At 43.2% G+C, this 23,767-nt stretch overlaps 2 protein-coding genes across 2 annotated transcripts; one reads left to right on the top strand and one right to left on the bottom strand.

Annotated features, from left to right (window-relative positions):
* Nucleotides 1-313: 313 nt before the first annotated feature.
* LOC133132983 (zinc finger protein 184-like) lies at nt 314-3,448 on the bottom strand. The gene is made up of 3 exons (XM_061248844.1): nt 2,313-3,448; nt 1,768-2,142; nt 314-1,278 (listed from the first exon to the last, which is right to left on the bottom strand). The coding sequence occupies exons 1-3, from the start codon at nt 2,908-2,910 to the stop codon at nt 695-697; spliced, it is 1,557 nt and encodes a 518-aa protein (XP_061104828.1). The 5' UTR covers nt 2,911-3,448; the 3' UTR covers nt 314-694.
* A 1,539-nt stretch (nt 3,449-4,987) lies between these two features.
* On the top strand, nt 4,988-23,565 carry LOC133132159 (insulin receptor substrate 1-B-like). The gene is made up of 3 exons (XM_061247369.1): nt 4,988-5,590; nt 9,164-12,445; nt 20,842-23,565. Exons 1-3 carry the CDS (start codon nt 5,242-5,244, stop codon nt 20,853-20,855), a joined length of 3,645 nt encoding a protein of 1,214 aa, XP_061103353.1. The 5' UTR covers nt 4,988-5,241; the 3' UTR covers nt 20,856-23,565.
* Nucleotides 23,566-23,767: the final 202 nt, after the last annotated feature.

Raw genomic sequence — 23,767 nt, 5'->3', positions numbered from 1 at the left:
ATTTCCTAAACAGCTGGATACACTGGTTTGCTCCTATATCAGACTAGGGTAAAACATTTGTCACCAAGCATTTATGGACAGACCTTTAAAAAATAAAAATAAACTTAATGAAAAAAATGTATGATTAAATAAATGATTAAGACAACTCATTAAGAGAATTAAGAATAAAATTGTATAAAAAATAAAATAAAATAAAGAATGGCCCTCATTGAGCACCCCTGCCAGCCGTGATCATGGCCCATTGAGAGTTACCTCCACAGCAGGATCTGTCTGCCCTTTCTCGCATTCTCTTCAATGCACCTTCTCACACCCCCCCCCCCCCCCCCCCCATCTATCTATACATCTGAGACTTGTGTGAATTCCCAAGTAGTATCACCACAAAGTATTCACCAATCGCTGTGAACTTTTGGGCTTGTTTCACAATTTGTTTCACAGTTGCGACGTGCAAGCCAAGATCTGGGAGAGGCATTAGATTTATCCTGTTCTTTTTGGAGCATTTCACACAAGGGAAAATCCTTGCAAATCGCTTTTTGTGAAATGAGCATCTGGTTGTAATCACTGCTCTCCGTGGTTGGTGGAGCTCCTCTCCATGCCTACTCTGACTAAGGTGACATCACAACCCTTTCTTTACCATTCTGATCTACCTCTCCTATCATAGTCCATTCACAGAGCTCCTCACCCCATTCCAGTTGGGTCAGGGAACACCTCCAATGGAGTGGGACCTCTGATGGAAGCGGAGCCCCCCACAGTTCCGGAAGGTCTTTCCGCACTGGTTGCACACATAGGGCTTCTCACCTGTGTGGATGCGGAAGTGCCTTGTAAGAGCCCAGGAGTGGCGGAATCGGGCATTGCAGACGGAACAGGCATAGGGCCGCTCCCCGGTGTGGATGCGCTGGTGGATCTTCAGGTGCTCCATGCGGTTGAAGTCGCGGCCGCACAATGAGCAATGGTAGGGGCTGCGGCCCGGCGGATAAACCTGCCGTTTGGGGTTCTTGGGGGCAGCGGTTGCAGGGGAGTGGTTATGGTGCTGGGCACGGTGTTTCCGTAGCTCCCCAGCCAGCTGGAAAGCCTGGCCACAGACCCTACAGATGTGGTGGCTCCTGCTGGAGGCAGCCATCTTTGCATTCCCCCCACTCATCTGGCTGGAGAATGGCTGACCCGTGACCGAGATCCCCGAGGGTTCTCCAGGCTGGTACGGCTTGGAGAATGGCAGCGGCATACCGCTGGCTGCGGGGGAGAGGACATCCGGAATCTCTGGATTGAAGACCGTTGAGTCAGCTGTGAAGACGCACGCGAATGGGGGGGGAAGAACAACCACAGAAAAACAACTGATCAACTTCCAAACAAATCCATACTCCTTCACAAGAATCCCATTTAGACAAAACTACTGATATCGAGGCAACTGACAGTGGCTGGTGTGCGAGTGACATGCAATAAATAACATTTACAATTTATCTGGGGAAGACTATATTTATGGCTGAATATGCAAAGAATCATTTATGAGTGTGTCCAACCTATTCCAGTGGCAGTCTCCTCATTCTAGTACCGCTATGCCATTTCATTATAACCAGTTACTGGACTACATGTAATTTCCCAATATGCTCTCTGCCACTCTTCCTCAATGTCTGTCTGTCTTTCTCCCTCGCATTTCATTTATTTCCCCGACAGAAATTGATTACTCTTAAAATATGCTATACAGGACGCTAGTAGACTATAGTATTACAGAAAACAATACAAATATGTAAAATATTTCAGGTTGGGACTTACACAGAGAGTGGCTGGTGCAGGGAATGAGAGAGTCTGTGTCGCAGTTCTGCAGCTGCAGAGGTCCAGGCCTCCAGTCTTCCAAGAGTCTGGACTGAGCCAGAGAGAGGCTGTCTGGACCAATGTCTTCCTCCCCCCCAACAAAGGAGCCGGAGCCAGAGCCGGAGCCAGAGGCACAAGCGAGACGTGGAGACTCCTTCTTCACCTCCAAGGGCTGTTCTACCTCAGACTTAGGACAGATAGCGTCAGGTAAACTCTGTGCCTCAACAAAAGTCTGGGTGGTGTCCCCTCCTGGAGTTGTTTGTGACTGGGTGTGATCAAATTGCACTCCACCCACTTGGCTAACTGCAAACAAACTGTGATGGTTCCCCTCTGTACCTGTGCAAAGATAGTGATGATACAAAACTCTAGAAACCATTTGTGCATATTGGTAGGATCACAAGACTGTATTGCACATAAATTATGCATGTAAACTTTAGTTTAACATCTGCCTTATCATTCACGAGAAAACACAAAATTTTAGAATAAACATAACATGCAAAACAAACCTGTCGATTCTTGAGGCTCCAGTGATTTTGACTCGCCTCCTAAATTTGAGTTTAGGTCATGAGAACAGACACGTCCATCCTCGCGGATTTCGCAAAACGATTTTTTATGCTGTCCATCGATCTCCCCAGCTGCAGTCAAAAATCCATACCTTTCATCTACATTCAATAATGCATCGATTGGCTGTTTTGATTCGATATTCCCCTGCTGTTTTTGTTTTCCAGGAATAGGCTGGCTTTGTAAGCTGTCGATATGGGGTAACGGTGGTAGATGAACCTGTTGAACTCCATCAACAGAGCTAAACTTACATGCCGCAGCCAGCTGCCCATTGCTTCCATCACTGACGCGAACACGCAAGGAGCATACTTCCAACTCAGCTGCTTGTAAACGCTGCTTGAGTGACTTATTCTCCCGCAAAGTTTCATGCATTTGATCACGCACATCCCCCAACGCTTGGCCTACCAGTTTGGTGATCTCAAGCACAGCCATCTCCACAGCCACTCCAAATGCATTGTGTATGGTCGCTGTTAGCTCATCCTGAAATGAGAACGACAGCTCGGAAACTAAAGCTGAATTAGCTGGGCTGCCATTCGTTGACATTGCCAAAAATTGTTTTACGTTTTCTTTTCCCTGAAGCTGCACTTAATAAGAAATTTCATCTGGTGGTATAACGAACCTCATATGCCAATGTTGCTATGCTTGGGATGGGATAGCCAACTAAGAAATACTGGCTAATTTAATAGTAACTCAGCTGGCTATAGCAATCTGCAATGTTAGCTAACCAAGTAACTATTCGAAGGTTCCTGAAGTTCGTAATTTTTAATTGACTGGCTAACGCTATCTACCCCACAGTCTTGTTAGCTATAGTTAGCTAACATTAACAAGCAATAAAAGTGTGGCTAGTTGGGCTACAATCAGCTATTGCTAGAGCTTGCTGACCAGTAGCGATGCCAGCTAGCTAGCCAAGTTATACGGAAAGAGAAGGTACTTCCTCTAGTCTTCGAATAATTTCTTTGAAGTTTTTCCTTTTTCCACTAAAGACGCGTTTCAATAACAAAACCAAGACTAGCTGGCGAGTAATCTATACAGAACATCGCAGAAACAGCACAACGGGAATTTGCTAGCTAGCTCTATAGCTTTAGCTGACGTCGGATCATTTTACAACAGCGTTGGCCGATTATTTTCATTCCCTTACCATTTTCGTTCCTTGTTATTTAAATGTTAACCTCAGTTCCGCGAAGTGACGTTTGGCAAATATTAACTTCGGTCAAATGCTTCACAAAAGAGTAACAGGTAAGACTGCGACATTGTAGACCTAGGATCTTGCCGACCTTATTAATTTATTAGTATTTTGTATTTAAAAACTCTGGGATAGTTCACAGTTGATCAGCAAATTTCACGTGAACATCACCTTTACCAAAGATGGTGAGTATTTTTTAAAGATGGTTCACTTCAACGTTTTGTAAATTCAGACGATTCATTCAATTGTAGGCGTACAGTGATATTCTGTAGCTAGATGGTCTCGTAAAAAAACCTAATAGCTGAATGCAAAATTTTGTAATTGTCGCTTTTAATGTTTCCCAATTTCCTAATAATTATTGCAAATGTTGCTATTCGTTAACAAATTATATATATTTTTAAATACCGTTCACTAAAATATACAAAATGACCTACAAGAGATTTCACCCTCTCATCAAGCATCACAATGACACATAAATCTGCGTACTCCAATCCAATCCATGCATGTTTTTATTTCCAAGCCAGGCAAATCAAGAGCAGAACTTGAGGTGGAACTTTTACAGCAATGGGCTGACTGATATTGTGTTATAGTGTAGGCCTACCAGGCATTCAATGTCCAGTGTAGAAAAACGGGCATGCATGTTAACACGTTAACCCGTTCATAATTTATCTTTTTGAGAGCCCATCATTGTGACTCACAAAAGTGTCCATGTTCATTATTTCTGTGGATGTGTGACAAAGTGTTGAAATACAAAATAACCAACAGAGGTCACACGTGTGCTGCTTAAGCAATTGAGTCATGTAAAGTGAAATAAATAACGTAGTCTACCAGTCGAAATTAAACCAGACAATATAATAAAACACAATGTCAACATACACGCACGCATACACACACCTACGTTCGTGTAGGGTATTTATATGAAAAATATGTAGTTCGTTATGATACAGTACATAATGCCTTATACAATGCTACATAAATACAACTCTTTTAACGCAAGAAATGTCCGTTTTAATGTAACAATGTGTGAATCAAATTGTTTTCTTATCGTGAAAATAAGACTGTGTAATAGCACAGTACATTTTACTTGAGGTAAAAGTAAACTTGCAGTTTATAGGCGACTGCATATATCAGTTACGCTAAAAACGACTACAGGCAAATCTGAAACAAAATATATTGAAAAACACCAACCCCATGTCAGTCTCGTAATAACTTCTGAATGTTATGCGTGTGACTGATGAACTAAAGATTAAACTGCACCTGAAATTCCATGTGCGTAAGGTATTAATGCGCTATTCTCTCTCCCAAATTCGCATATGGACATGCGTTGACAGATAGGTAAGGTCAGGAATCGGAGAGTGAGATTGTACCGTAAACGGGATTAAAGTAGCCTACTCAAGCAACTAGCTAAATTGCAGTAGCTAGGCAGTTTAGCGCAGAGACGTCGCTCGCCGCATGTGCACGCCTGTCAGTGTATGTGAGCGCAGACAGGAGCTAGCGGAGAAAAACACAACCGCAAAAGAGCATAATACCATTAATTAATTTGGAAAATACTGACATTTAACAATTCTGTCTCTCCCTTAAATACATACATTTAAAAAGCGATAAGCCAAGGATGAAAAACAATATATGTTGCAGTACAACGTATTGAATTGAGGACAGAACCTTAAGAAAAACAAGAATTCTGCCAAGCAATGGAGAACCAGGCAGTGGAGCTGCAATGCTACGAGGATGTTTGCAAAAGCGGTTACCTCCGCAAACAGAAATCTATGCATCGGCGGTACTTCGTTCTGCGCGCGGCCTCGGAACGGGGCCCTGCCCGGCTCGAATACTACGAGACCGAGAAGAAATTCCGCAGCAAGGCGCCCGTCCCGAAAAAAGCCCTCAATCTGGAGACGTGTTTTAACATCAACAAGCGGGCGGATTCTAAGAACAAGCATATGATAGTCCTGTACACACGCGGAGAGAGCTTTGCAATCGCTGCAGATAGCGAGGAGGTCCAGAGCGAATGGTACCAGGCCATGTTGGACCTTCAATTTAAAAGTAAGGCACCAGACCGAGTGTTCCCCCTTTTCGGTCTCCCAAAATCTAGCATGCCCGCAGTGAGCTGTGTATGTTGTGTATGTGTATGTCCATGTTTTTCGTACTAGCAAACTGTGCATGTATGATAACCCGTACCTTATTTTTGCATGTGGTATTTCCTGCAAGGATAAGATATATATATAGTATGTGTTACGTTTATTCGTTTTTGACATTTTTGTAGAAGTAATGCATGCATGCGTTAAAAGGGATGCTATGTTTGCTTGCAACGTAAACACGCGCCGCTTACTGCTGCACGCGCTGTAGCAGAGCCATATTCGCTGACACAATACAAGACATTGTACAGTATCTCTCTCAATATCTCTCTCCGAACTGCCAATTATGTGTGTACCGTATTCCGTCCAATTTCGTGTTTTCTATATTCACCAGTCTCGTAAATGCAGTGTGTCATGAGTGCCTTCACTAAATGTGAAGCACACGTACGGGTGTTCTTTTCTGTGCATTGGTGCACGTTTTGTACATTTCGACAGAAATCATCAAGTTTAGAATGTTTTGCTCTTACCCTATAGCTTTATAGTTTATTTCTTGCTGACTTAAGTGACCCTTCTCTCTTCTGCTAATGGCAATGTAAAAAATATCTTCTATGTTACTGACGTGAAAAGACAACTAAGGTAGCGGGCCATGGGTGTCAAAATGCTGTCATTTGATTAATTTTGTGTTGTTTTTCGCAGTCTTTGGCTTCTTCTATATTTACCTTTCAATTATTAAAGCATGTATTTTTTTTGTTTATATTATATGTATTAGTTACAGTTTCATCATGTTAACAGTACTACTACATGAAGTAACCTAACATGGCTCTCCACAATGGGCAGCCTGTTGGGACTAAACATAATGCAATGTTGACACTCCAAAATAATGTGGAAGGTTAGATCAAAGTGAATGTGTTACAACAGTATATTCTATCTGTTACTATGGAGTGTGCTCAAGCTAATTTGTTTTAATCTGATTTTTTTAGATGGACTCTGTATGTATGTATGTATGTGTGTGTGTGTGTGTGTGTGTGTGTGTGTGTGTGTGTCTGTGTGCGCGCGCGTTGCTCTGCTGTACGTTGTTTTGCAATTCAAAGTCTCACCATCAATGTCAGCAATTATATCACAATTTTCAATAAAAGAAATATTGAGAAATATGTTGTCAAAATGCTAACAATTGTTTTTTTTAATCCATGGATTGCCCCAGGAAACATAGCTGAGATCTGACATCTCAACTGCCATATGATTCCTTCTATACCAAGTCAGACAAGCTATCCAGGTTCAGCCGCAGTGCATATGATAGATATAGGCAATTCCCTGATAAAAAAAACAAAACAGCACTTAATACATTTTAAAGCCACTCTGGAAAATAATTGGGACTTGTTTTTTATGAATATTAAGTATATTAAATTAGTTTGTTTGTTTATACTTCCTTCATATCATTATTTTATGTTTGTAAATTGAATGTGTGAGCATTTTCAGTAATTAAGCTTGAACTTTTAAATGTCCCTCCATTGTGATGTCAGTGAATGCTGGAAAGACTGGAGACCCAAGCATTTTCCTAGTGGTTGTTCAGAGGTAAAACTGTTTCCTCAGGAGGAATTGAAAGCTTAATACAGAATCTCCCATTTTCTGTTCAATCCTCTCAGACAGAAAGGAAAGCATTTATATTGGGGTGTAGAAATTGTGAGCTTGCTCCTTATGCAATGTAATGGCTACACTAGAAGAGAGTATATTGTGAAAACCTTGTAATCAGAAATTGGCAAGTCGTGCCCACCTGTAGTAGTGGAGTGTTGTTAATTTCTGAGAAGAAAGGGAAGACAAGGTGTTCTTAGGGTAGTGTGTGGGTAGTGTGCTTGCATGTTTGAGCTCACTCAAACCAGCCAAGGTATGCAAGTGTTAGAAGGGGCTGTGGTTTTTATAATTAATGATTATATGTAGTGATGCACAGTAATCTTGAAAGAAAGAAAAACTCTCTTCCAACATCTCTTCCAAATATAATGACACGGTTGATGACAAACATCCACAGACCGCGTTGTGCATGGTTTCATTAAAAAACACTCTAGCTAAAATGTAGCAAATGTGTGTGTTTTTAGGCGCAGTGTCAACATTGTTTGAAAACATTGTTTTAGCTCTCCAGAGATAAGCACTTGTTTTAACTCCCTCAGTCGTTGAGTCCGTAGGATAATTTATGCAAAAAGCCTATGTGTTATATTGGAGGAAAGTGTGTTACTTTTTGTGTTGTGGATTATTACAACATACATAGTTGCATTTTGCATTTGTGTGAATTTTGTAGCGAAGCTCTCAGTAGTTTCAGTTTGTCTTAGCTGCCAATTGTTGGTTTTTGGCTGATCCTGGAAATTAAAAGCCTTCCAGACACTTTGGCTGCATAAAATAAACAAATGAGTACGTAAACTAGATCCAAGCTAAATAATGGCTCTTACAATCAAAAATATTTCACTTATCTTGACTGAAAACCACAATTTCAAGTTGACAGCTGCCCACTTCTATGTTATCAAGTTTTGCTGCAGATTAAAGGATATAACCTAAATAAATTGGTGGCTGGCTGTCATTGTTGTATTGTTATATCTTGCCTGGAATAAATAGGCTGTTTTTACTCTCTGACAAAACTTGAAGGGCTTGAATAGGCCTAAATATGAGCCTGATATTATTAGTGAATTGTTGTTTATTGTCTTGTTGTTAAATTATTATTCTGCACTCTAGGCTAAAGTCAAGTAAAGCATATTTTACTGCCCAAATAAGCCTATTTGCCATTGTAAGTAATTGCATTTTAAGATGTTTGTCATAGCTTTTCATTCAGAGATGATTCCCCTTTATCTTGAAGAAAAATGTTTCAATAAACAAATGATGCACTGTCATGACTGCTTCTTATTTAGATAAATGTTCATTGCAATTCATCTTCTTGTGCAGTGTGTATATCTATATACAGTATATTCCATTTTTATAATCATTTTATATTTAAATGTAATTTCAATATTTCAAAGTGGATGGGCCCCATGGTCTGACATGGTATCCGGGCCATGCCAGTTTTGATTTTAGCGGGCAGTAAAACCAGGTAAAGATTAATTGGCTGTAAGGCTCCAAGGGTGAGGTGAAATAGGTTGATGCTGGTCAGTCAGGCACCCATGGTCTAAATTGATTACAGTGGTTGCAAGTTTTTTTTTTTTATCCTTTATTTAACCAGGGGAGGTCCATCAAGAACATGTTTCTCTTTTCAAGGATTTCCTAGGAAAAAAGCCAGAGAGAACACTTGCAAGTGTGACAGTGAGCAAGAGAACAGGAATAAAGCCCCTGGAGCTATTTTTGGGTTAAGGGCTTGGCTCAAGGGCCCAGAGACAGAGTTCCTCCTATATATATATATTTTTTTTTTACTTTAGGGACCTGACTTTATCTCTTCAGATACATGTCAACATCCCTTTGTGCCCATTGGGGGCTCGAAGCAGCAACTCTACAGTTGCCAGTCAAGGGGAGGGAAAAAAATAGGTTAAAAAAAAATCTAAATTTATCTATTTTCTCTTTTCCACAGGTAAGGTCCCAGATGACAGTGGAAGTGGTGGGGAAATTGGGTCTCCCTTTCTGGCCCCTGCCTTTAAAGAGGTGTGGCAAGTAAAAGTGTGGCCCAAGGGGCTGGGGCAAGCCAGAAACCTAGTGGGCATCTACAGACTCTGCTTGACAGACAAGACCGTCAACTTTGTCAAGCTGAACTCAGACGTGCCGGCCGTGGTGCTACAGCTGATGAACGTGCGTCGCTGTGGCCACTCCGAGAACTTCTTCTTCGTGGAGGTTGGCCGCTCGGCCGTGACCGGGCCCGGAGAGTTCTGGATGCAGGTGGAGGACTCGGTGGTGGCACAGCACATGCATGAGACTCTGCTGGAGGCCATGAAGGCGCTCAGCGAGGAGTTCCGGCAGCGCAGCAAGGGGTCACAGTCTGCAGCAGCAATCGGTGGCGGTACCACTGCCTCCAACCCTATCAGTGTCCCGTCTCGACGCCACCATCCAAATCCACCGCCCAGCCAGGTCGGCTTCTCCCGAAGGCCTCGGAGTGACACCCCTGGGCCAACAGGGGGCAATAGCAGCAACACTTCCCCGACACACCGGCATGGGTTCTCCAGGATGCGCACCTCCAGCATTGGGGGTAGGGGATTGGATGAGGGCAGGGGTGCAGCAGGAGGAGCAATGGGCCCCGGTTCCAGCCCCAGCCTTAATGGGTCATCCTGCTCCACCACCCCAACCCCCATGCCCAAGACCACCCGTGCTCCCACCCCGGCCAAAATCCCACTCAGCCTGGTGCGCTACACCCCCAACCCTGCCCCATCCCCCGCACCCAGCCTGTCCTCTAGCTCGGGGCATGGGTCAGAGTGTGGGGGGTTTGGTTTTGGTGGTGGATTAGTAGGGGGCATGGCAGTAGCCCCTTTCACCCGTGCCCCTCAGAGGGTCTCAGTCTCTGGCTCTCCCAGTGACTATGGCTCCTCGGATGAGTATGGTTCCAGCCCAGACCTGCCCGGGGGCTCTGCCTCCAGAGGTCTGGGATGTCATTCCATAGGGGGTGGAGCCTCCAACTACATCACCATGGGCCAGCAGCAGCACGGAGGGGGCAGAGCTTCAGGTGGAAGCAAGCGTGGTCATGTCCGCAGGGTGCTCCGCCGCTCCTCTAATCGAGAGTGTGAAGCTGAACGCCGGCTGCTCAGCAAGAGGGCCTCCCTTCCCCCTATGGCTCTGGGCCGGCTCCACCCTCACAGGAGGAGAGAGGAGGAGGAGGAGGCAGAGGAAGATGAAGACTACACGGTCATGTGCCGGAGTGCAAGCAGGGAATCTTTCACTTCCCCCCGGGATGAAGGCAGGAAAGGAGGAAGTAGAAGAGAAGGAGGAGTGGCAGGAGATAACGGCTACATGTCAATGTTGCCGGGGGTTAAATCTCCCTCTGTCTCTGTCTCCCTCTCTCTCTCTGTTGCAGTCTCGGACTCCAGCCCTAAATTGGATGACTACATGGCCATGACCCCTAGCAGCAGTGTCTCGCCCCCTCAGCCAATGCGCTCCCTCAGCTCTGAGGGGTATATGCTGATGTCACCCAGCAGCAGTTGCTCCCCAGACCAGCAGGTGGCACTATGGGGAGGCAGAGGAGGAAGGAGTGGTAATGGTAGTGACTACATGAATATGTCACCCATCGGAGCCCGCTCCGCCAACAGCTCACCTCCACCTAACTCTGAAGGACATCCCCCACAGGGTCTCACCAAAGCTGCCCCCTCCTACTTCTCCCTACCCCGCTCTTATAAGCACACCCTGTCTGCAAGGGTTGATGACAGCCTGGGACGGGGCAAAAGGGCAGGGCCCAGTGGCGGTGTTGGCAGCAGGGGTGGTGTAGCTGGGGCTGGAGTTGGAGGCAGGGGTGCAGTGGGGTTCCCCAGCAGGCAGGTCTCATCCCCTGGGTCCTCAAAAGGACGCCGCCTCTCTGCATCTTCCTCCTCTTACTCCTCCAGCTCTGCTAGTAGCGAGAGTCTTGAGGACAAACTGGCATCCGGGGCACACAGGGTAAGAGGGGCTGCAGGGTTCAGGCCTGGAGAAGCCTGCTGCTCTTCCTCAGAGAGGACATCTCAGCAGAGGCACGGCCCCGGGGGGAAGAAGCAGAACCAGCAGGGCCAGAAGCAGCAAAGGAGGGATCACCCTACTAGCCTCTTTGAGGACATGTCCAAAGCCAGTACCCTCCCAAGGGTACGGGAGAACTCCCTTTCCTCCGTCCCCCAGAACCCGGGGGAGTATGTCAGCATTCGGTTTGGGGGAGCTGCCGGGGGGAGAGGCGGAGGAGTCCAGCACAGAGGGCTCATGGGGCCTGTACTGTCATTGCCACGTGGAGCCCTGGGGCCCACCCATCGCGCCGAATCCTGCCTGAGCACCTTCCAGACCCTCCCCCGGAGCCTCTCTGCACCCCTGGCCCCCACTGGCAGTGCGGCCAGCTCCACGGAATACATCAACATGGACTTCGGCCACCCAGCCTCGCTCTCACCCTCTCCCTCGCCATCGCCATCGTCTTCCCATCTCTCCCTAACCCCTGTCACCTTCACCTCCTTTGGGGCCCTCTCCACCCCACCCGCTGTCGCCCTCAAGACCCGGGAGCAATCCCACCACACCCCTCGGGAGGCAGAGCCAGGAGATACTCCACGGAGGAAGCACGGAGGGAGCATCCCTGCTGCCACAACACCCAATTTGCCTGCTGGAGACTACACTGAGATGGCCTTCAGTTTGGACTCAGCCTCCTCTCACTGTGGCAGTCCCACCCCACGTCCCTCTGCCATGGAGCTGGGCTTGGATTTCCCGCTGGGGAAAGCAGGTGCCAACCCTGACCAGACTGGCCCTAGAGTGATTAGGGCGGACCCCCAAGGACGGCGACGTCACTGCTCCGAATCTTTCCTGACTTCCTCTCCGTTACCCCTCTCCTCTTCCTCCTCCTCCTCCATGTCCCTCTTCCCCGAGCACAATACGCAGGCTGTGTCACACCAGCTCAGGTTTGAGATGGGGGTGCCCTCCTGGGGGAGCAGTCTACCCGCTGCCCAGGCATTGTCTGTGGAGCAAGGCCTCAATTACATCGACCTAGACCTGGCCATCAAGGAGGGCCGGCGTTCTGCTTTGGAAGGCCCTGCTGGTATCCACCACCCTAACCCATCCCATCTCTTCTCCTCTTTACTTGGAGGAGGGTCCAGTGGAACTGTGGGTGGATGCAACGTTGGGGCAAATATCAACACCTACGCCAGCATCGATTTCCTCAAGTCTGAGGAGCTGAGGACAAATCAGAACAGTAACAAGGACGGACCAGGTAAGGGTTCCAGGGATGGGAAAGAAAATTTATTTTGACCTTATGTTTGGTCATTATTAAAGGTACAACAGGTACGTTTTTTGTGTTAAAACAGACCATTGTAAATCCCTTCCTCTCATTGAAAAAGGCTCACTAACATGTTGACTCAACCTCTGCCTGTGTTTATAGTCCTTAAATTCGGGGTTTCAAAATATAGTTGACGGCCCGACACTCTGTACCAAAACATTGTATAACTGTACAATAATTCAAGCTAATTGGTTGAAAATTGGTTCCACCATTGGTGCCACTGCCAATGGCGTTTCAACGTCTGCGTTTACAGAGAAGGGGGTGTGGTTTGAAGGTGTTTGTTGGTGCTATTCCTCTCTTGACCGTAAGAAGTCCAAAATTACCTATTGTGCCTTTAATCCTTGTATAAAACTGTAGCCATCTACATATGGAACATATCTGATGCCACAACATCATTTAAATGTTGCACTGTAGAGTTCACTTATGCTGTTTTTCATTGGTATTTTATTTTTGCAGTGCAGTATGTTAGTGTCCCTCACCCAATGAAATTGGGGGGAGAGGACTATGGATCGGTCTCATTTTCTCGAGGACTATGAATTGTTTGTCATACTGTAGTGCCCACTACAAGGTGGTGACCAAGCCATTATAACTTGGCTTGTCTTGGTTGGACCTACAACTAACACTGGCCAGAAACTGTTCTTGTCTATGTATGGTAAATAATTTATTTAATGTTTTAATATTTATTTAGTTCGCCATGATGAAATGGCTGGACTATAAAGAAAAATAAAGATTGCAGCTAAACACGCATGATTCAACACGTAAAGTGATAAAAGGAGACTTCCCAAATTGCACTCCAGACAAGCTATCACTGAAATTCTCTATACTAGGCTATTGCTTATTATCCAAGTGAATAGTACATATCTAGTTATAAAACAATGTTAATTTGTTATGGGTAGCAACAAGCAAATTAGCTAGTAGTTAGTTTGCCGAATTTACAAATATCCACCTGAGACATAATGCTTGTAACGCTCGCTACTATATTCATATTGCTTCAGGTGGATATTTGTAAATTTGTCGAGCTAACTATGGCTAATTTACTTGTTACTATGTGGTCCCCACTGCTCCTGAGTAACTGGGATGAGTTAAATGCCGAGGACAACTTGCCTCCGGACAAGAAAGTATACCCTCTCTTATAATGTGCATAACCTGTATGCCCTCAGACATTGCAAACTTTTTTGTACTTCTCAAAGAACTGCACTGCCCCTTTGTATATTTTTTCTTTTTCGTTATCAGGTGATTCAGGTTGCTGGGGGGTTGTGGGGTGGCTTATCATAAGTTCAGGGCAGGTAGCACTGTAACCTCATAGCAAGAAGGTCCCAGGTTGGTATCCCAGCCAGGGTTCTCGTGTTTACTCCCACAATCCAAGATATGGAGGGGGGGAATTAACAGGGAATTGCTGTAAAAGAGTATGCATGCTCAACCACTATGCTACAGAAGCCATTTTGAGCCATGTGAAAACAGTTAGGTAGGTTAATCATAGTAAACGTTCTAGTGCAGCTCCTGGTCTGGTTTTAAATCTTGCCTTGACAGCTTTAAGTCGGCCCAGCAGTCCCACAGGTCAATACACAATTGGCACTAGACAGGAGGATTTCAGTTGGCCAATATGACAGTGTTTCATTGCACTACCAACCCATGCTGATTAATCAGGCGCCCATGGTCTGCCTGTTGACTCGTATCTGTGCAAGCCCAACTTGTAGACTACGGTATGATAAGCGGTGGCTTCAGAGGGGAGAACGCATGCCTGTCTCTGTTCTCCCAAGTCAATAGCATTGGTTGCAGCAATTAGTGCTTATGATGAACATGATTGGGCATTCCAAAGTGAGGGGGCATAAAACATGACCTGTCTTGTCAGTCGTATTGAATTAATAGTGGCGGACAGTGTGCAGCAGCAGAAACCAAGAGGCCCATCCTGGGAACAAGTTGCCCGCCTTCCCTATTCAAAGCAGTCCTGTCAGTCTCTCGCACACAGGAATTTAATTTTTAAATCCCCCAACCCCTGCCATAATCTGACCAACCTTATTTCTCTGGACTGAGAAATAATGGCAGTGTGAGTGTGAGTGTGAGTGTGAGTGTGAGTGTGAGTGTGAGTGTGAGTGTGCACATGTGTTTGCTGTGGGAGTTGTTAAAGAGCCAGGCTGTACATGACCTGACATTTCCAACTTTGGATTTCAAAGGATTAGATAAGCAAAATACCAAAATCAAGCTCTGGAGCCTTAATAAAGCCTTTCTCTTGCTGGTGAAAACGTCAAGTGAGAAAAAGTAGTATTCACTAATAAATAAGAATCAGACTTTATTTTAAGCCTACAAGGAATTTGACTTGGTTAATCAGTTCTTTGTATAACAGACAAAGTGAAGCCAAACTGGGGAGAAAACAGCAATGAACATAAGTACTTGGTGTAAATATTACAGTATTTTACTTGGTATAAGATTTGAAATATGTACATTATATTGTCCCAATATGTAGCAATATACAGTGCCCTCCATTATATTTTTTTCATTTGGCGCTGTACTCCATAATTTCAGATTTGTAGTACATGTAGTACAATGTACATGTGGGTAAAGTGCAGATTCTCATCTCAGACAGAGTTTACTGATGTTCAACCAGCTTTTCAAAAATATATATATATATTTTTTTTTTTTTTACGTGATCTTGCTGAGATTACCCATTAGGGTGTCACCTCCTTGATTAGGGCAGTCCTAAAATAATTAATAATACAAGTATTTTTAAGGTAGGATTAACCTTTGGCCTGTTAATCCATGTTCTTTCCCTGCAATTTTTTGTAAATGTTTTATTTGTACTTTTTCTGTTATTCAAACTAAATTCTGCATCTGCTAAATCTTTCATATTTGTGAAATTGTCCTGGTCCTTTTCTATCAAACACACTTGACTTTCAGTCTGGAATTGCGACCAGGTTGCAGGTTGTGGCTGGTAGCCCCACAGGGTGACACACAAGTGGCAGGTGGGTCACTCAGGGATGGGAAGGTCCAGTATAACTATTTTTGGTTTGCACAGTTCACTGTTAAATCAGCTCTTACAGAGTAGAAATGGTCCCTATTGGGCACTCTGTTAGAGTTGAATTAAGACTATGTAGGCTTTTGTGTGTCACTGCGAGATTGGTATTTATACCAGGGGTAATTGAATGCTACTTCCGGTTTCCCTGCACAATTCAGTTAACCGGTCCGTTCATGCCTATCTATCGGTGAGGTTCTGTTGTATTACCTATGCTAATGAGCCGATTACCAACTCCTGGTTACTGTTGACTAGTTATTGATAAATTGTGTTATGATTTCTGTCTAAGCAGCACATTATGAATGAACTTTTATTACCTACAATTAACTGCTTTCTGAATGAAATGGTTGGAAAGGGAATGGTTGAAATGATAGAAATGGATGAGTAATCGTAGAAAGGGGAAAGAGTATTGGGAGAGAGGGGTATTTTCACACTTTTGGTTTTTCTTTTGTCAAAGAGCACCTGGTCTACTCTGTTTCCTTAGTGATGTTAATGAATGTGTTGTTTTTCAGCTTCTCTTCCTGTCCATTTTTCATTTCTTTTTTAACCATTGAAACTCTTTCCTGTTAAGGTACTTGTCGAGTCACCAAAGTGCTGCTTGAGAAGTTCATGTTAACATATGCTCTCTTTCTCTCTCGTATCACTCATTCAATTGATCTGTTGCTATTTTATTGATTCAGTGAGTCAGTGGTGTGCTGTGCCCATGTGCCCAAACATATGAATGTGTGTGTATGTTTGCTGTTGCAATAAATTAGCTGATATTTACATGCAATGCTGCATTCGTCCCTGGACCAGCTGTGATGAAGTAGCTTACTTAAGAGTACTGCAGTGTAACATATGCCCTAATTCAGTGGTCCAAGGGATTTTTCAGCAGGACTACAACGATCTATGGTGTTGTAGCCTACTTTTTTGTGTTTGTGCACATGAAGTGGAGCCGCACATGATGCTGTTTTTAATTTCAGTGAAGTCGTATGCTGTTGTTTCCCAACCATCCAAACATTGTCCATTTGTAATGGACTCATTTTGTGTCCCTGAAAGTAAAGGAAAGGCCATGTGTGGCTGGTCCCATGGGGTTAGGTTGCTGTATTGAATACCGAATCTCCTCAATGGGAAGACTACTGGAGACTGCTGAAGGTTGCCGAGCGATATCCGTGATGACCCGCGATCTGAGGACACAGACGAAGCGGGTTTGGTGTGTCTAATTAACATCAGTCACACGGTGTTCCCTTCAGGAGCAAATAACAGATGCAGAAATTAACTTTGATGAATAAGTGTTTGTAAAAAAAACATTGACTCATACAGAATAAAGGAGGGGTGGGTAGTCCAGAATGCTGCAGCCCGCCTGATCACCAGTCAGCCCAGGTCGGCTCATGTCACCCCGCTTCTCATTGGCCTCCACTGGCTTCCTATTGCCGCATGCATCCAATTCAAGGCCCTAATGTTGGCATTTCAGGCTGCTAAGGGGACTGCCCCACCTTACCTTGTGCCTAGCACTGTGTAGACTAAACGAACGTGCAGTTACATCAATGTAGTAATACCTATTGCAAAATCTGATTGGAGAATGGTCAATTGGGCGCCTGCAAGTCTGCCTGTTGTCTGCACTTGAAGCATCTTCCTCATGACTGTGTGGGCCCTACTAGCAAACAGTGGCGTGCTAAGAAGCATGGCATCCTGTGCTCCGGATGAGAGGGTATGCTTATCTGTACTCTTCCAAATCAGCAGCCATGGCTGCTGCAGTGAGCGCTGGAGAAGTGTGGTGACACAGGGAAAAGGGGAAAAGCACGATGAGCCCAAACTAATACAATATGGCAAACTAACATACAGACTGGCAAACTAACATACAGACTGGCAAACTAACATACAGCCCAGGCCAGGTTAATGCTTTTAATTCTTTACACATTTAATCAAATTTCAATAAACTTGTCAAAAAAGACACTTTTTTGGAAATGTATACATTGTTACATGGAACACATCATGTTGGTAAAGCAAGTAGCAGTTTGATAGTTTAAGTGACTTTGACTTTGGCACTTTCATGGTTTAACCATTGTTTATGAAGTAAGAGCCTCTTTGGATCCGAGGCTTCCAATCTAGTTGCCTATTCCTCGTAGGAACCACTGGCAGGATTCTGGGGCTGACAACCCACCGAGGTTGTCCTTAAAATCCCTCATTCCCTCCTTCTCGCATCTGTTCCTCTGCATGTCACAGAAAGAGCTGCGCTCTGATCAGAGAGGAGTGTTGCCAGGGCGGAAAGGAAAGGATTTGTGAATGCAACCTGGGAAACAGACCTTCTCACAGTCTAAACGCAGCCTTTATTTCATACGTATGCTTGGCAGCAATCCTTTTCAGTGTGTAAATAATTGTCTACAAAAGATTCAAGCATAACTTGAAGCGGGATTGAATTCAAGTTCTGTGATTAACAAAACGTGAAGTACTGTAAGATAAAGATTAGAAAAAGTGTTTTAAAATGATGAACACAAACCTGACCTTTGATCCTTATGATGCCCCCCCCCAATCATTACATTACATTACATTAATGGCATTTGGCAGACGCTCTTATCCAGAGTGACATACAACAAAGTGCAAAGTGCATACCCATAACCAAGGATAAGTGCACTGAAAGACCCTAGAGGGAAGTACAATTTCAACTGCTACCTGCACAACAAAGATAAGGACCAGGGCCTATTTGATCATCGGATTATTGTAATACCGCAAATGTATAACCAATTATGTCATGCAAAAGTGTGAATAATAACAGGAGACATTTTTGGGCTCGTTCCCTGAAGGATAGGCCTACAGTCCATGACAGTGCTGACTGTGGGCAGTACCCCCATAAGGTGATGCGTCATTGGCCGGGGTGCAGTAGGGTTCATTCCGTTTGGGGTAATTCGCTGTCTAGCGCCCCCCGCTGGTCGATCCCATGGAGTGCATATGAAACACCGGGCTGTGGTGTGAAAGCAAGCAGGCTGGTGACACCATGCGTTTCAGAAGAAGAATCGTGGACGTCTTCACTCTTTTGAATTGGTAGTGCAGATCACGTGTGAATGGGACTACATATAATTGGATATTCCAAATTATGGTGGGAATTGCACAGCCCCACATTGGTTCGAAGAAGAAACAGCATACACACACACACAATCAGGACTGGCATAGTGATCCCGTCTACTGCCAGTTCACAGATGCTCTCATACTTGTGTGCAAAGATCAGGAACCAAACCTAGTAATTCCCTAAGTGCAGTCTCGATTGAGGTTAACTACTCGACTGAGCATTGAAGTACTTGTAGGAGTTATGCAAACAAGAACAGAAATATCTTATGGAGCGTTGAACTACTATATACAGCTGTTAAAAGTAAGGAACCGAAAGCTCTGAGAACGGAAAAAGAAGGTACATGTAATCAGGGATTGAAACGGTGCTGGAGAGCCTGAGTGGAGGGGCAGGGGTGCAGTCAGAGGAGGTGGGAGTTGAGTTGGGTAAGAAAAATGGGGCACTTCTTCTCTGGGCAAACAGCAATAAGATAAAGCTTAACTATAAAAACAAGACTGTGTTCATCGTGGTAGAAACCTGCTTGGAGGAGTGATGGATAATTGAGTGTGCGGTACTTGGATTGAGTGGGAACAAGTTTTTTTTGTTATCTGGAGATTTAGGACTGTACCAGTGGCATTAATGAGTATTTCCATCTGTACCCTGCAATGGTACGGTGATCCTGGTTTTGCTGTGATCCTCATATAGTGTCCCTAGAAACACCCTTGAAGGTGACCTTTTTTTCCACATTGAAAAAAGGAACTTGGAAAAACTGTTGATGATTGTCAGATTGATTTATCAGTTGATCTTAGAATGTCAGGTTCTCTGTCATATATCATAGGCAGAGAATTGGGCAGTTGTTGTTATTTACACATTTCTGGTAAGTTCTGAGTTGCAGTTTACTTTAAAACATAAATCTATGTTTTAAAGTAGATATATTTATATCTACTTTATTGATCCCTCTACTGTTTTTAAAATCATTCAGGGAAATTGTGGTTGTCTGTCTTACTTGCCGTGTTCTGAATCTATACACACCTCATTGAATCAGTACAATATCCTCATAACATTTACAGTGCGAGTGGCTGCCTCAGGAACAGGAAATGCGCCACATATTTCTCTGGGATGAGAGATGGATATTTGGATAATTGGTATGATGTAATTGGGCTCAATTCAGATCAGTGTCCCAGCAAAATTCATTTTAAGGCAAAATGTTCTGCATTTTTCTCAGTGCCTTTGTCCTTTTGGCAAAACTTAAATTGTTGTCTATATAAATACAAATTCAACATAATGTGGAAGACAAATTCAACTAAACACCATAAACAAATATAGACTCATTGTTCACATCAAGTCCTTTGTGATCATGCCTTAACCATCAGACAGGGAAGGATGCAATGGATTAATTCTTTTGACAATTTAATGTGTGGGGGCAGATTCTGCATGTCTTGCATGAAAAATGTTTGTTTCTTTCCTTGATGAAGGAAAAGAAATATGTGAAGGAGCAAAAAGAGCATTTGGTACATACAGTTTAAAGAATATAGGAACCCTTGGTCTGCACAAAGTAGTTACCATAATTTCCACATAATACACATTACACACCTCAGAAGATCAAAGTCAGAATATTAACAGGCAGAATACAGTGAAGATATATTTAAGTATATGTATACATAATATCTCTATCTCTCGCTCTCTTTCACTCTCTCACTTTCTCCTTGGCTATTTTGTCTTTGTGTCCTTCTTGATTGTCAGTGCCCCGGGTTTATTCTGCGTGTGAAAGCCTACTTCCCGTGTGTGCGTGAGTGAGTGAGTGCTTGTGTTTGTGTGGACAAACGCAATACAGCAAGACTGTCGGGACAGACAGAAGATAAGAAATACATTGCTACAGTAGAACAGACAAGTCTATCTATGGAACATAATATAGAAAGGAAGCATTTTGTTTGCTTTTACACAAAGACACTGAGAATGAGACAAAAGTACAATGATCCTTTGGGCACCGTTAAATTGATCTGTCCACAAGTGCAGAGATGGAGCAGGAAATGAAAGATTGATTGACTCTGTCCATGTGTTTGTACTCTGGGGTGTAACTTCACTCTAATAGCTATTAGAAAGATGGAGAGGCTGATAAAGAAGGATGTGTATGTTGCTGAATCTTTTCCAAAGTTCTCATTTGCTTTCGGTATGAAAGGCGGAATTATCACTTATGTTTATAAATGACAGATGCTGGCTGAAATTCTAGTAGTTAAATATGAAGCATATCTTATTAATTCCCCTCATCTTAATTCGTTGTGTCTCTTGTCTTTACAGAGTGTGGCACCTGAAACCCAACTGGACACATCAATGAAGCACTTTTAAAGTTTTGTTTATTCTTTCCCTCAGCCACTGAGAGAATATGTGCCAAAAGACTCTCAGCAACTGAGACCTGCAGCCAATCAGAACAGATTATTAAGACTCACTGCCAACCAGGAGCCAGTGACATTTTTCCTTGAAACTTGCAAGGGAACGTTCAAGAAGTATAATTGTAAAATGTGTAATATAATATGATATAGTCAAATTGAGAAATGAAATATTTAAAATGATCAAATATACATATATAGCGACATATAACTTTAAAAAGTGCCTCATATTTTTTGATTGTAGCCATTTTAACAAAGAAAAAAATCATGAAATGGTCAGAGGAAATTAAACATTAAACTACATAAAGGAGTATTGAAAATGATTATGTTCATAGTAATAATAATAATGACATTCAGTTGGCCTTACTGTGTTTGTGGACATTTAAAGAGTAGCCTCATATTGCTTTTCGCTTTGCCAGATGCCATAATTGGACTGATGTGTATGGCTCACTCTTTGTTGTGAACTTACATGCCAATTAAGCTTGCATTTACAATCTATTTCTTTTTTCTCTCTGTCTCTCCCTCTCTTTTACACACACACACACACACACACACACACACACACACGGTACACATGTTCAAAGAAAAAAAAAATGCTTACATGTGCGTACACAAGATACACACACACACCCAGTGCAAAAAGATGGGTTCAAAGGATGGAAACATATGTATGCATGTACTTACACACAGACACACTAAGCATGCTATGCACATTGTAAGGCTCCAAGGGCAACACATTCTTGCTTGCGTGTACTCTCTCTCTTTCTCCCTCTCTCTCACACACACACACATACACACACACACGGTACTTACAAAGGGCCATACACAGACACACTAAGCATGCTATGCACATGGAAAGGCTCTAAGGGCAAAAACGCATTCATGCTTGTGTGTACTCTCTCTCACACTCACACACACACGGTGCACATACATGCACTGTTTATATTGATAGGCTGTACGCACACAGACAGACATACACACAAACATAGACGCGGACATAGACATACAGGAGCAATCTCCCTCTGCATCCCTTGTGATTCATCAGCTAAAACCTGCCTGTGTTCTTCCAGAGGTGTGTGTTCAGTGAAGCTGAACAGCACACACACTCACACGATTGCACACCCATATTCTCACAGAGTAGAATTTGTGAAATGCTGTTAAGTTGCCATCATATGTTTGGGATGGTGTGTGTGTACACGCAAGCATGAATATGTTTTTGTCCTTGGGTAGTGTGTCGAACTCCATAACACCAGTGGTGGAAAAAAAATCAGTGCAGATGTATATATTTTTTTCTTCCCAGCAGTCATTTCATTTCAGTGGCTGTGCAGTTTTGTCGATACCCAAATCTGAGTTGAGACAGTACTAAGAAACTACATTACAAACTGGAACTTTTCCCCGAGGCAGAGAAATATTTTACCATTCTGTTTCTGGAATGGAAATCAGTGCCAAAATACAGACTGTAGACATGGGGAGCACATTCACACACACACACACACACACACACACACACACATACACACACAGGCACAAATGTGCCCCCACACACACACGCACATGCACGCACAAGTACATTTCATTAGTTCATATTTTATATGACCTGTGGTTTAGGGCTTTCTTAAACTAAAATTAAGAAATTAACTTCAGAATTCTCCCAGCAAAGACAACTGCAGGAATCAATCTGTTGAGACTACTGTTTCACCCCTTGCCTGCACCAAACCGATTGGATGGCTTCAGCCATTGGAGGAATTTGAGTGGGTTGTTGGGCTGCCCTTCAAAAGATTCACGTCTGACCGGCACAACCCTTCACTTTGTTCTGATTTGATCAAAAGAAACAAATTGTGAAACATCTTTGTCTGTTTCTCCACCTGTCTGTGTATCTAGTTGGTCTGTTTGGTATGTTCATCTATCGTTATTGCCTTAAGAGTTAATTGACAAACAAAAGATACACAGCAACTGTACAAAGATTTTGCATTCTAGAAGCAGGAGAATTGCGTGAAGTCAAAAAAGATTATTTATTTTCAAGTTTGGTGAAGTGCAGTTTTGTGTCACGGCTGTAGTTTGCTGGCTAAACGGCATAACAAAGTGATGTAAAAAAAGAAAAGAAAAAGATTATACACAGAAACTCCATTCTGTCTTAAAGTACCCTTGTCAACAATTTTGGACTAGACTTAATAATCAACTTAATTGGAGTTAATAATGATAATAAGGAATAATAATACTACTACAACTACTACTACTACTACTACTAATAATAATAATAATAATAATAATAATAATAATAATAATAATAATAATAATAATAATAATGGTGATCTGTTACGACTTATTAACATAAGGAGAAGGGTGGTCATTTATGCTCTATATAGATTGCTATATTGTTCTGTGCATTAGGGAGTAGAATTCAAGGGAGGGGAGGGTGTGGGGTTAAAAGAAATTGCTAATGTGTTTCTGTTCATGCGGAGTGTTCAAAATGAAAAATTATAAGATCATAAGGGTCCTTGCCTGTGGTGTAGACAGTGTCACTTTGTTGCTTGAAGAAAAAACAAAACAAAACAACAAGAAGTGTCTGTCTTTTTCAAAGTGTACTAGTAAGCAAACAAATGATAAACAATGCAGTTTTTTAAAATAAAATCAACAGTGCCAAATGTTGTTTGTGTTTCTGCATGAATTGAGAGTAAAATTGATTTAAGGTAATTTGCTCACAGGTCAGGTATACAATGAATTGTTTTCGGTACACTGCCATTGCATGGAACACATTACTAAAGGTTTTAGAAAAATTGGTTAGTTAAAGTTAAAACCCTGCTGTAGTGCATAGACATTGGCACAAAGTAGTAAAC

Source organism: Conger conger, chromosome 7, assembly GCF_963514075.1.
Source record: "Conger conger chromosome 7, fConCon1.1, whole genome shotgun sequence".
NCBI classification, from domain to species: domain Eukaryota; kingdom Metazoa; phylum Chordata; class Actinopteri; order Anguilliformes; family Congridae; genus Conger; species Conger conger.
This window is presented reverse-complemented; position numbering and strand designations above follow the sequence as displayed.